Here is a 13277-nt window from a genome sequence, read left to right on the forward strand (position 1 = left end):
AAGAATCCAGTGGGATTCGATTCCACGAGCAAAAACACATCCAACATTGAAGTCCGTTGCCTTCCACAGTGAGCGACTGAAACGGATGAGACAATGTAACATTCAGTCAAACATTTACCAACGTTGGGTTTCAGGTAGGCCTAACCTTTTGTTTTGGCTTCGTCTGAAACAACTGGTTACCGTTGACACTACCCAAATGTAGGCTACTAAAAACGTATTTGGGGTTAACTCGAGGCAATGGCCATATTTACCAAGATATCAATGCCCCCTAATGACACCACATAAAGCAAAGTAATACTTAAATCGTCGCTGTTAACCCAGACAATACGATCAGTTTAAAAGCGAACAGTAGTAGTCTATATATGGGATAATATTCTACCCGCGACACAGTAGGCAATTAGTGTCGTCAGTCCTGCCAATGCAAATTCCTTGTCTGTGCAAACTTTCATGGCGAATAAATCCCTTTCTGATTCTGACGAAGGTTTATTCCATGTTTTTGTCCTCTAGTGAGTTTTTTTTCTGGGAGTTTTTCCTTGAGATTTGAGGTTGGTTGAGGAACAGTTCTATGAAGTTTGTGACACTGCTTGTCAAAAGGGATATTCGAAGGAGATTTGATCATTGTTTATCGTACTTCATACAAACATGTGTAGTACTTCACATAATAAAGGAAATACGATGGCAATACACGTGTCGTGTGTTGGTTAGACACAAAATACAAATGTATGTATCATAGAAACCTGGATGCTATTCACAAATGCATGCGACACTAATTGCCTACTGTGTCGCGGGTAGAATATTATCCCATATATAGACTACTACTGTTCGCCTGCCCGCCCCCCCCACCCCCTCTACACGATTTTTTCTAACTGGCCTTGTCTGGCTATGAAATGAGCTAGCTATCCTTGTAGCTTAGAGCTAGCTGAAAATGGCGATACCCCATATGCTAGGGGTTTTGGAACCTTCAAAATAAAAGTCGATTGCACAATATGTCAGTGTTCTATGAGTGCCAATCCTGGGAATCAGATAAAGCACTCCAATGTGTTCATGCTTCAGTTTTTGTGTTTCAGTAATACTAATGAGGGATTTATTAGTTTATTAGTGTTATATATGATAGTTCTAAGTACCACCTTTCATTATAAATAACAATTATACCTTTTTATACTAAGAATTTGACCTTGGTTACAAGGGTCATTCTGGAGTCTCCAAAAGAAAACGCCTGGATGTACTCTTATAAAAACCTTTGTCAAATCTGAATATATTGTGGTATTATGTTTGACTTTTGATTTGAATTTGGTAAGGCTTCAACCTGTGGTCCTATGCTGTCTTCCAGCTAATACCTACCACTTCTAGGCCTCTTCAGGCCTCTGTTTTCAACACAAATTCGAGGCGGAAATAGAAACTTTCACTTTCCTTGTGTTCAAGCTTCTATTAGTCAACACCAGTAGGACTGACAGGGGTCATACATAACTTCAGAGTGTCAGCTTTCAAAAGAGTCCAATTACATGCATGTACTCCAAATGGTTCAAGAACAGCAGTCAATTTACTTTGGGTATGCTGTTTAGGTGTTTTGGGGAAAATTAAACAGGATCCAGAAGGGGTTAATGCCCAAATACAATTTCTGAGTGCCAGTGACCTACTTCCTCTGAGGAAGAGCGTTATGAGATGGCAACACAACGTCCGTTATTCATTCCTCTCTTCCCTGCCACTCCATCGATTTTGTTGTAGTAATTAGCCCAAAGCACCACGGCTAACCTGTTGCAACTCAGATAAAACATAGTGGGCCATCTGGGCAGTTGGAGGACGGGAACTGGAGAGGCTCCAGGACAGAGCAGGGGGACAGATGCCATGATCACATGAGACCATCTGAACCAAACACAGATTTTTTTTCCAGAAAGGTTTGGGATGCAAAGACGAACATTGTGCTGTCTGGGATGGCATGGAGGGGTTGGGAGAGGGGGGAGCGGTGGGTATGAAGATAACACGCACACAACCAGCTCTCTGAGTAATTACACCTGACCAGCGTCAGGTGTCTTCTCCCGCCAACTGGACTCACCCTGCTCTGATAATGAAGCACACAGACTGGAGTCCGCCCCACCAGGGCCGTGTGCAGATGGAAAATTAATAGCCCTGCATTGAGAGTGAGATTCAGTCTAGAATATGGAAATGGCATGGCTCATGCTGCTGCAGGGGTGTTTCTACAAGGGCCCCTGTAGTGTCCCTGGCCCCCCCTTGGCTCCCCCCCCCAATAAAATGTGTCTAGAACCGCTACTGTGCTGCTGTGAATGATGACCTATTGGACCTTACGTGGACCACTTTGCACCACAAGCAGATTAAAAACCACCCAATCACCTTACTCTGAGCACACAGCACTGTATTGGTTGATAAACTGATGATCGACAGATTTTTTTGCACATTTTGATCAAATCAGAGTATACAATTATTGTAGCTATCATGGTAAAAAAAAGTGTTCAGTATAATGTGTTTAACATGTGAGTCTATAGCAACTGTAGTTGTGCTGCCAATCACCAATGAGAAGGAAAAACCAAAACAGCTCCACACTGACTGACTACTCCAAATTCAATTTGAACCTCGTAAAAACAGAATAGGATTGTGAGTGGTGCTCTGCCAAAATCACTGTTTTTGTGCCCCTTTCTCTCACACTCAGTCTCTCTCCCTCCACCGGTCTCTCTCTACCACTCACTATATTGGTCTCTCACTCTCTCTAGCGTGGAGCCTCCTGAGAGAGAGCTTTTGTCTGCTTGTTGATATGACTTATCACAGCTGAATAGCTGAATTGGATGGAGAGGATGAATGACTAATTTAGCAGCATCAAACACATTTCCATGCAGGGAAGAGACTAGTGGGGCTTCTGAGGGGTGCTCCTTAATGAGGATGGCTTCGGCCCTGCATATCAAAACATCAATGTCACCGCCTCCCCTCTGCAGTGGCATGAAACAATCCAGGGCCATCAGTTTGACTGGGCATATTATCAGTGTCAAAATACCATTTTAATATGGGTGGATGAAATCAAGCATTCTGATTGGTTGAGAGGGAGATCTGGGTGTGCATTAATAACTACTTACTAACCGAGAGTGAGGTCATGCCGGGAAATATCAAACTGAGGCTGGAACATATCGACCGAGCGATAGCGAGTTTGATACGGCAAAGCCGAGGTTTGATATTTCCCGGCATGACCGAACGGTTGAGGTTAGTAAGTAGTTTAGAATATGGCATTTTTAGCTTCTTTTCATTTTGTAAACGAAAATAAATGGTACCTCTTGGCTAATTGTAGCTAGCTCTCAAGTCTTCTCACGCTGTGTTTCATGTGTTGCCTAGCAACTCATTACTTTTGATGGAAAGCGGACAACGGACAACATGCTAAAATGGCTTTAATTTCATCACAAAATAACGACACAAGTGATTAAAAGAGTCTAGTCTTCATCCTCACTTTCGATGACAAATCTTTTCAGCATCATCTGGATAGTAAAACTCAGCAGCTGACTCGTCGCTCATTTTGAAGATGACGTCAGAGGGCAATATGGAGCCGTATTGACCACTGAGGAGGGCAATACGCGTCTGGCATGACTCCCCATTAGCCAATCAGAAAGCTTGTACCGTCGTTGCCATATAATAATGAGTGATAAAGTACTGTACGCCAGGGCCGGATCCCAGATTTCTGCCGCGCCCCCCCTCCCCCAAGCTCCTTCTGACTTCAGCCAATATGGTTACATGTTGAAGTTATGAAAATGTCTGTTAGTGTTTCAGTAATATGCTTTTTTTGTTTTTGTTTTTTACCAATCTTTTACAAAGATTCCCCAGTGATTGTCTGGTTGATAATGGGCAACGTAGGTTAGAGCTCCGCATCCACGTTTACCGATAAAAGTGAAACCAACCTCGAATCTCTTGCCACTCACTTGTTCTCGAAGTTATTGTATATCGGTCTTTTGTGGAGGATTTTTGACGAATAGTAAAGTTTAGCATTGGTGTTTAATGTTAAACCCTGGAATTTCATACTTCTGTTTCAGTTTTAATCTTTATTTGTTTTCGTAGAAGATACACGAAAGACGTTTACAGTAGGCTAGTCTTTTAGCTTCGTTAGCCATTGATTGTTCTTTGCGCGCGTGTTTGTAACTACAGAGTAAAACCTTTTATCATGCATCGATTTCTGATCCCCAAACCATCTACTACTGCCCCTGCGACAAGGGATATTAAGCTCATAGTCTACTCCAGAGCAGGCAGAGCGTGCTGGTCCTAGTGGAAGCACTTCCCTGTCTCTCGGTACCAACGTTACCGCTGCTGTGGTTGAAGGCGAGCATGGTTTGAATGACAGCAATCCAATGCAGCCTGTACTGCAAACGTGCACATTTTAGCCAAGGTAGGCATCGCACTCATACTTGGTTAGAGTACTCAGCCAAGCTACATGCATGTTTCTGCTTCCCCTGTCGATAATTTGGAGCCAGAAATTATAAAGACATCACCTTCATAGACAAGGTTTTTACCGAAGGAAACGGCGGCGGTTTAATTAACAGAGCTAAAAAAACTATTTTGCACTCAAATGAATGCCCAAAATGTTTGCTTGCGCGCTGTGCGCGCTCGCACTGTGGACGATCCTATATCAAGCATCACACCAAACCCAGGATATGTCATGGGTTTGGGTTAAGCCCCGAATGTTTATAACGTATGGCTCTGTGCCTGATTAACACTCGGATCGTTAAGCAGACTCAAAAATGCTAACATAATGGTTATATAAAAAATTAGACGACCCCCTTCCGTTATCATGATGCCCCCCCAGAAATGTTCACTGCCCCCCAAGTCAAAGCAGGCTGCATCCGGGCCTGCTGTACGCCTTTTTACATTTACCTTAAAATGGGAGCGTTACATATTACTGCGCACTCAAAATAACATAAAGGTTGCCGAAGAAAAAGACTGTCTACAAGTGCTGGTGTTCAGCAGTTTATTGGTTAGCAAGTTAGACTAGCAACATTCAGTTAATTTTTGACTATTAATATTGCACTGTCCCGTGCTATCAGTGCTAACTAGCTGGTCTAGCTACTGAAACGTTGGACGGAAGCTCAGGTCTAGCCATTAGCTGCTAACTAGATATCCACTTATTTAATTTTAGCTCTGTAGCCATGCAATTACATGACCTGGTCTTGGCTTCTTAAAACGACGTTTTCCACGGATGCACAATTAATGGAGATATCCAAATCAACATAAGCTAACCTTAACAACAGCCTAATGTTAGTCTATCAACTCCCAAGTCACTCGTAACTTGTTTACAGCATATGTACTAGTAGGCTAGCCAGTGTTGTATTGTAACAAAGTAGAAATACTTTGTTACTGTACTTAAGTCGTTTTTTTGGATATCTGTACTTTACTTTACTACTTATATTTCTGTTTACTTTTACTTTGCTACATTTTGCAAAGAAAACTGATACTTTTACTCCGATACATTTCCCCTTAAACCTTCGTTACTCGTTACAAAATCGAATCATGTTTAGAAAAAAAAATTAATCATGAGAGTGATGAGACCAAACGTCGAGGACTGTTGTAGAACACAGACTGCAAGCAGGTTTGGCGAATCAGTGGCCCAAGCGCGCTATGACCGTTTGCAAAAGCCCCGCGCCCTTACTGTTGCTATGTCTTTTGGACTGCAATATGCAGTGGAAGGATATATCCAAAACATTAAGACCAACAACGAAGGGGACACAACAATAATCGAAGCAAAAGTATAGCTACAGGTCTCAATCAAAAAATGAGAAACCCCACAACCTCTTCATTTAATGCCACCAGCACAACCTTGTACTGTAGACTGTAGTCGTGTTCTTTCACCACTGGGTAAGATCTGTATATAATATTTAAAGCTAGCATATAACCTACAAAGATTATTATTATTCTGTATTCAGTGGCGGTTCTGGCACATTGTGCGCCCAGGGCGAGTTTATCACTTGCACCCCCCCCCCCCCCCCCCTACTACCTGGCTGCAACAAACGAAAACAAAACTGCTGCACGGCAAGCAGGGGTGCCTGCAGCTGCCTGAAGGGGGCGCCAATATGCCAATTCCCCACAAACTGAAATGATCAATAAGAGAAAACCGCGCAGAGATTTCTTTTTTTAAATGCTCGTGCCACGTGACATGAAAAAATGCCGCCTCGGGCGGCTGCCCGTGCCTAAAACCACCCCTGTCTGTATTCCATCTCTTGCGAGGTGTCTAGCTAGCTAGCACTAGCTTGGATGGTGACAATCTAAAGTACACTACAGTAACGTAGCAGTGTGGAGCAAGATAGCTGCTAGTAACGATATTGTTCCAGGGATGTGTGTGCATGTTGCTGAAAGTATTTCAGTCACTGTACTGATAACTTGCTTGTTAAACTGATGATCCTGATGTAATGCTATGCCTTTGTATCAGATCGCCAGGTTATGCTCTCAGGTTGTGCCTTATGCATAACTTCTTTAGAAGACTAACAAACGTGAAGTTCACAATATTGTTTGTCCGTTGCATAGCAACAGTCACACGTACAGGACTATTTCCTCTGCTGCGTGTCAGGCCTAACCAGTGGCGTTTTTATATGTAAAAAATTGGTGGGGCAAAAAACATTTCAAAATATAGGATAAGCTACAAAAGTCCCTCTTGATGTGTTTATTTAACATGTCTACAAAGAGCGTGGCTCCACACAACACTTTTAATGACAGAGCCGCTTGCTTCTACCAGGTGTTGTAGCACACAAACTGGAGAGAGAGAGACCTTCTTGTGTAATTGCTCTCCTCTTCTCTCTCACACATGTTACCACAATTACCACTGTCATATTTACAAACCTAAATTAGGAATGTAACCAAGCTCAGAACCAATGTGCCTACATGGCCATGTGCAAACAGCAATGAGCTCAACACAACAGGAAAGCCACAACGAAGCAGAAATACAACTTTTTAGGGATCCAGATCCATTCTATGACAACAACCAGATAAGCATGGACACACTGACACGTCACCATCTTTATCTATCGATCCAGCCCCATAATATGACCAATGCACGGACCAGCGCCACAAAGGCAGGATGACAAAATATGCTTTCACTCACCAAGGCTGAGAGCTCACTTGAAGAGAAAGGTGCCTTCTTTTGTATGCTAAATGTAGACTAACCGTTATTCTTTTTCTTCAAAAACCACTCCACGTTAAACCTGCGGTTACTTTTACCAGCAGTTTGAGCGATGACAATATTGTGGATGATGGGCACCACTTAAGCTGCTTTACTTCAACTTTATCCTCCAAATTAAGGGTTTATAGGGTATATAAAGGTATATAACCAGTGCTCAAGTATGAAATCCACTTTATTCATTTTCTCAAGTTATCTGGCGTTTGTGAAGCTAAGAAGCTAGCTAAGACAATCTAGCTACATCTCCTCGTTCTTCTTGCCGACTAATGTTGGCGACAAGCAGCCAATCAGGTCTGAAATACGAAATGACGCTGTGGTGGGGCAACTGGCTCTCAGCCCCACTAGCATCAAATTTGTGTGATCTACTTTACATTACATTATATTCTGAGCATGCGTATTAATACTTTCCCACGTCCAATGTACATTGCATTGTGAGAGAGGGGCTAGCCCCACCAGTGCCCCACCTTCACGATTAGCCTATGCTAACTCGAATTGGCAGAACGCAGTGTGAAGCAACAAGGCAGGGACCAATGAACATGAAATAAAATCTTAACACAAACGAATGAAATAAAACAATTTAGGAAGACGCTATATTCATAGATACTAAATTATTGGAAGGAAACTAAAAAAAAAATGTTAGAGAAATTAAAAATAACAATTTTGTTGCAGTTCTTTCTGTTGATAACAGGTGGGGCACTGCCCCCACCTGCCTATCAACACCCTGGAACCCGTACATTATTGACGATAAAGTACTGCCTCTCGTACCTTATTGCTTAAATACAATGTTCTGCCACAGGAACAGGTGTACAGTTATAGCTGGGAACAACATCTCAACTGACACTGTTTTTCCATTTCCCAAAATGTCTCCTCCAGCACAGGTAAGTGACTCTGGGCCTCATGTACTAACGCTTTTGCGCCCACTTCAGGCGTATTGTTTCGCAATCTGCGTGTAAAATCATGTGAGTGGGCATTTGTACGGTGACGAAGTGGAGTGAGCAGCGGGACGAATAATGTGGACTGGTGAAGTTGCGATCCTTGTTCTTTTTTGTATTTTTTAACTTCTGTATTATTGTTGGTTTTAACCGTGGATGTACGGTCAGTGTCCTAAGCAGTTTTGTACCTAAAGCTAGCTATACGTAGACCTCTTTATTGCCGTGAAACCTCACTGCCGTTTGAAGTGCGTGTGCCTATGTTGTGTGCGTGTGCTCACCTAGTGTATCGTGTTAACTAGTGCTGTCAGTTTAACGCGTTATTAACGGCGTTAACGCAAACCCAAATTAACGGCGTCAAATATTTTATCGCGCGATTAACGCTCTTTTTGGCCTAGCAAACTTTGTAGTTTTTTTCACATGCTGTTGCAACAACTACCGACGTTAGAAAAACTACAACACCACACCGGATCTAGCTAGACCGGAAACAAAACAACAGGCACGCCAAACACTCGTTTGGCTTGCGAGCTGGCTAAAGAGTAGTAGCAGAGCCCGTTTACGGATATTAGACATTCTCTGGTAGTAGGCTAACGTTACGTTTTGAGTGGATGACGAGCGCGAGATGCCGAAATGGATGCCAATAAGATTCTGAATGGAAAGTTTGCTTTTAAAAAGTTGCCAAATGGTTCTATTGACAAGACCAGTGATCTGTGTGTTTTGTCGTTGTAAACTGAGCTATCATCGCAGCACGTCCAGTCTGAAATACCACTTGATGGCCAAGCACACAGCTGATGCGAATTCTCTGCCCCCTCGTCAAAGCCAGGCGATTGCAATGTTGTTTTCAATAAAAAAAATATTTGCACAAAGCAATCCGAACCACTTTTCTATGTTGATAAGAGCATTAAAATGTGAAAAAAGATTGGGACAAAAAGAAATCAGGGACATTTAGAATAGATAAAAATGTGCGATTAATTGTGATTAATCGCGAGTTAACTATGACATTAATGCGATTAATCGCGATTAAATATTTTAATCGTTTGACAGCACTAGTGTTAACACTTTAACGTGTATAATTACAGTGCTTATTCCACCGTGGTGTATGTGAACTGGGTTATGGAGCATATGCTGTAGTAGGGTACCAGACCTGCGATCTGCTGTTTTTAGAGGTATTCAATAAATTCATTATACTCAAGTTTGTGAAGTTTACTGGTGGTCGCTGAAGTCTCATTCCAGATCTTTGGTTTAGAGCAAGCAAACAAACCATTACATTATCATTTCAAATGATGTCTAGTCGATCTGTTGAAAACAGTGTTTTTATTTTAAGTCTCCACCTTCGATGTCTCAGTGACCAATCAGAGCGCAGCTCATCTATTTTTTCATGAGCAGAGGTGTGGACTCGAGTCACATGACTTGGACTCGAGTCAGACTCGAGCCATGAATTTGATGACTTTAAACTCGACTTGACAAAATGTAAAGAGACTTGCGACTCGACTTGGACTTAAACATCAATGACTCATGACTTCACTTGGACTTGAGCCTTTTGACTTGATAACATTTACATTTAGTAGACGCTCTTATCCAGAGCGACTTACAGTAAGTACAGGGACATTACCCCGAGGCAAGTAGGGTGAAGTGCCTTGCCCAAGACTTGCTCCTTTCCCCAAACCCCAAATATTAAAAAGTATGTTATTAAGGAACACTCTGTTCATTGTGTGTGTGTGTGTGTACGTGCTGTCGGCACAACATCCAATCAAATTAGATCCACGTTGTTTTGAAGCGACAGCATCCATCCAATCAAACTGCAGTTCAACCAATGAAGAGCAACTGTCAAACAACGCGCCAGTTAGGGAAAAAATGATACCAAAGAGTTTCGTTCGGGTATAAAAACTACGAGGTGGTCAACAAAAAACGAAGTGCAGTCTGCAAAACGTACAGGTCAAAGATTTCAGACGGAGACGCAACAACTTCCAACTTCGTTCGACATTTAAAGTTGCACAAAGAACGGTAGTCCCTCATACAACCCAACTTCACAAATCCCGAAATACGTTTTACAATACATGACCAGTGCTGTAATCTGCTACAGCAGCAACTCTAACATGATGTTTACCACACACACACACAATACAATTCATATTAACACAATATTAAGATTGATATTAATAATATGAGTAATAAAGAGTAGTTTCAATACAATTCATTTGAGGCCATAAGGGATTTTCTGACATCCGTTTTAATATGCTTACCTCTTACAGATTTGAAGAATACCAGAAGAACAAAAGCATCAAATGAACCACAGCAGCCCTCAATTTCGCAATTCCTGGACAATCGTGTAGGCCATTACAGCATGAGCCATCCAAAGCAGAAAGCTATCACCAATGCAATAATGTCCGACTTGATTATTGATTGCAACTTGCCCCCGTCTATTGTGGAAAACAAGTGTTTTCGGCACTTTCTGACAGTGCTTGACAGCAAGTATAGCCCAATATGTCGCAGAACACTGACATCAAAAACAGAGAACCTCACTGAAGAGAAACGTTCAAAATTAAAAACTCAATTGAGCAACACTGACCATGTTTCAGTCACTGTGGACATTTGGTCTGACCGAAAGATGAGGGTATTCCTTGGTGTCACTGTGCACTGGATAGAGAAAGAGGCAGAGAGGATACAGCTAAGGTCCAATCTCTTGGCCAGTGAGCGCTTCAAAGGCTCACACACAGCTGAAAGAATCTGACCAATTTGAGGCAATATGTGATGAATACAACATTAAAGATAAACTGGACTACATTATTAGTGACAATGCTGCTAACATGCGAAAAGCATTTACTGTGTGCTTCCCCAGTGAACAAGAGGATGACGGAGATCATCTTGATGACCCTGAGCTCTGGTGTGACTTAACCCTGGAAGATCAGCAAACAGTAGATGTTGCTATGGTGAAGAAACAGCGCTTGCAGTGTTTCAGCAGGTGGTGGGAGACAGTTGAAAGAAACAAAAGTGGCATCTCCTTCTCTTTCAAAGTTATCAAAACTCAGCTCACTGCTGCACACAAGCACAACATTCAAAGATGCGTTTGATGCTGAATTTGGGGAACAGAAAGGCATCCCTGCTGCAGTCAACACAAGATGGAACTCAACACTGAGGCAAGTGAAGGCAGTTCTCCAGTGCAATCATCTAAAACTTGGTGCTGTTCTAGAAAAGGCTGGGCACAGGGAGTTGTCATTCACAGCACGGGAGTGGAATCTGCTGAAGGAGTTGGTGGACATCTTGAAGCCATTTGGAGAAGCGACTGATTTGACACGGGGGAGAAGGTCATCACAATCAGTGCTGTTGTTCCATCCATCTTGTCCCTCAACCACCACCTTGAGAAGATGAAGCCTTAAGTCTGTTTCCTGAGTGGCCTGGTCAGAAGTCTCCAGGCATCCCTGAACAAAAGATTTCTAGGAATCTTCATCAACATGAAAATGGCCAAGACACAAGATGGGATCACTGCCCCTATTTCAGATCCAGTCTACCTCAAAGCAGCTGCCTTGGATTCAGCCTTTTCTCTGTTGTGGGTGGAGCCCCATGTCCTGGTCAGTCGTGACGCCAAGACAGAGGTGGTACAACGTGTTAAAGGTAAATGTTACTGAGTCTAGTGTACCTTTTTCCCCACATTATCTGATATAATTGACTGCAACAATAATTAAGTATTTCAGTCTAACACACTGCATCACCAACACAAAGGGTAATAAGGGCTCTTTTGTTTATGCTATTGTTTTTACATGTTTTGCCAGAATTGATCTTGCATGATGCTGCAGAGACAGAGCAACCTGTGCCTCTTGTTGATGAAGAAGAGCAAGAGGACCTTAAAGAAGGAGAAGGGCTGTTTGCTGCATACCATAAGAGGCAGAAGACGGATGTTGGGACCACTCCAGCACTACAACTAAGTCACTACCTTGACATAGCCGAAGGACAGAACGCGCTTTTGTTCTGGGAATTGAACATGAAGACTCTTCCTTCACTGTTCCGAGAGTCCTGGCAGTGCCTGCCTCCAGTGCTCCAGTGGAGCGAGTTTTCAGCCATGGTGGAATCATACTACGTCCCCATCGTGCACAAATGACTGACAGACTTTTGGCCAATTTGGTCTTTTGCAAATGCAATGCAGCATAGGGCCCTGACATATAAAAAGCACAACCCTGTTAATTGTTATGTTCATGTATTTGTTACGTTTCTCACATGTACACACACACAGACAATATGAGGTGAGATAAATGAGATGAGATAAATACAGAACAGAAACTGCTGTGGAACTAGTTAAAATGCAAAATACTATGTTAGCACTTTTGTACACATAATTACAGTTGCACTTTTGTTTTTTCAAATGTGTTCATTCTGTAAAGGAGTGGTTTAAAATGAAGAATATTCTTTCAAAATATGAGTTAAATATTAAAAATGACTGGTTAGTAGTGCAATGTCAGCACAATTTTTTTCTGCAATTTCAATTGCACTTTTTATAAATAAATACATATTTTAAAAGCATACATGATCTGTGTAAATATATTATTACTCTGTGATCAAAAGGACTCGAAACTCAAACTGCAGGGCTTGGACTTGACTTGAGACTTGTCAGTCTTGACTTTGGACTTGACTTTGGACTTGCCTGTCTTGACTTGGGACTTGAGGTCAAAGACTTGAGACTTACTTGGGACTTGCAAAAAAAATGACTTAGTCCCACCTCTGTTCATGAGCATACCATAGAAAGAAGAAAACCTCTCGTTTTATTCCAGGGCTATTTCACAGGGTGCATAGAACAGCACCCGGGACATTTTCAGCCCAACCAATGTTACATACCCTATTCAGAAACCTTAAGGAACAGTGTGAAATACCCCTAAAAAATAATTCTATGACCCCGTTAAAATGGGGGAAGCCCCGGTAACTTGATGTTCTCTCAAGGGAGGCTTACTGTCTTACACTTTGAAAACCCCTGGATCAGAGGATATAGACAAACATACTAAAGCATTATAGTCTGCTTTTAATGAAGCATTATGGTATCAATGTATGCTTGTCCAAGTGAACGTCTTGTGTGTAGCGACAATAATGTTAGCCGAATGCTAACTTCATCAGTTAACATTTTTCTCTGGCAATGTCTGTTGATATACATGTGTTTGCGTGTCAGTATCAAATGTAGTAGACGGGCAGGTTTTTGTGAGGGTTAGATG

General features: G+C 42.1%; 2 protein-coding genes across 3 annotated transcripts in view; one reads left to right on the plus strand and one right to left on the minus strand.

Annotated features, from left to right (window-relative positions):
* thsd7ba (thrombospondin, type I, domain containing 7Ba) overlaps positions 1 to 13277 on the minus strand; it is a 385664-nt gene that overhangs the window by 98474 nt on the left and 273913 nt on the right. The gene's annotated exons all lie outside the window — the stretch shown is intronic.
* On the plus strand, positions 11237 to 12509 carry LOC146234332 (uncharacterized). Its single transcript, XM_084689264.1, has 2 exons — positions 11237 to 11694; positions 11853 to 12509. Exons 1-2 carry the CDS (start codon positions 11535 to 11537, stop codon positions 12176 to 12178), a joined length of 486 nt encoding a protein of 161 aa, XP_084545390.1. The 5' UTR covers positions 11237 to 11534; the 3' UTR covers positions 12179 to 12509.

This window comes from Hypomesus nipponensis, chromosome 23 (assembly GCF_054491055.1).
Source record: "Hypomesus nipponensis isolate SF chromosome 23, ASM5449105v1, whole genome shotgun sequence".
Taxonomy (NCBI): domain Eukaryota; kingdom Metazoa; phylum Chordata; class Actinopteri; order Osmeriformes; family Osmeridae; genus Hypomesus; species Hypomesus nipponensis.

Coding starts and splice junctions, on each gene's coding strand:
- LOC146234332 (XM_084689264.1), top strand. CDS start 11,535: ATGAAAATGGCCAAGACACAAGATGGGATCACTGCCCCTATTTCAGAT. Junction 11,695..11,852: donor GGTGGTACAACGTGTTAAAG/GTAAATGTTACT, acceptor ATGTTTTGCCAG/AATTGATCTTGCATGATGCT.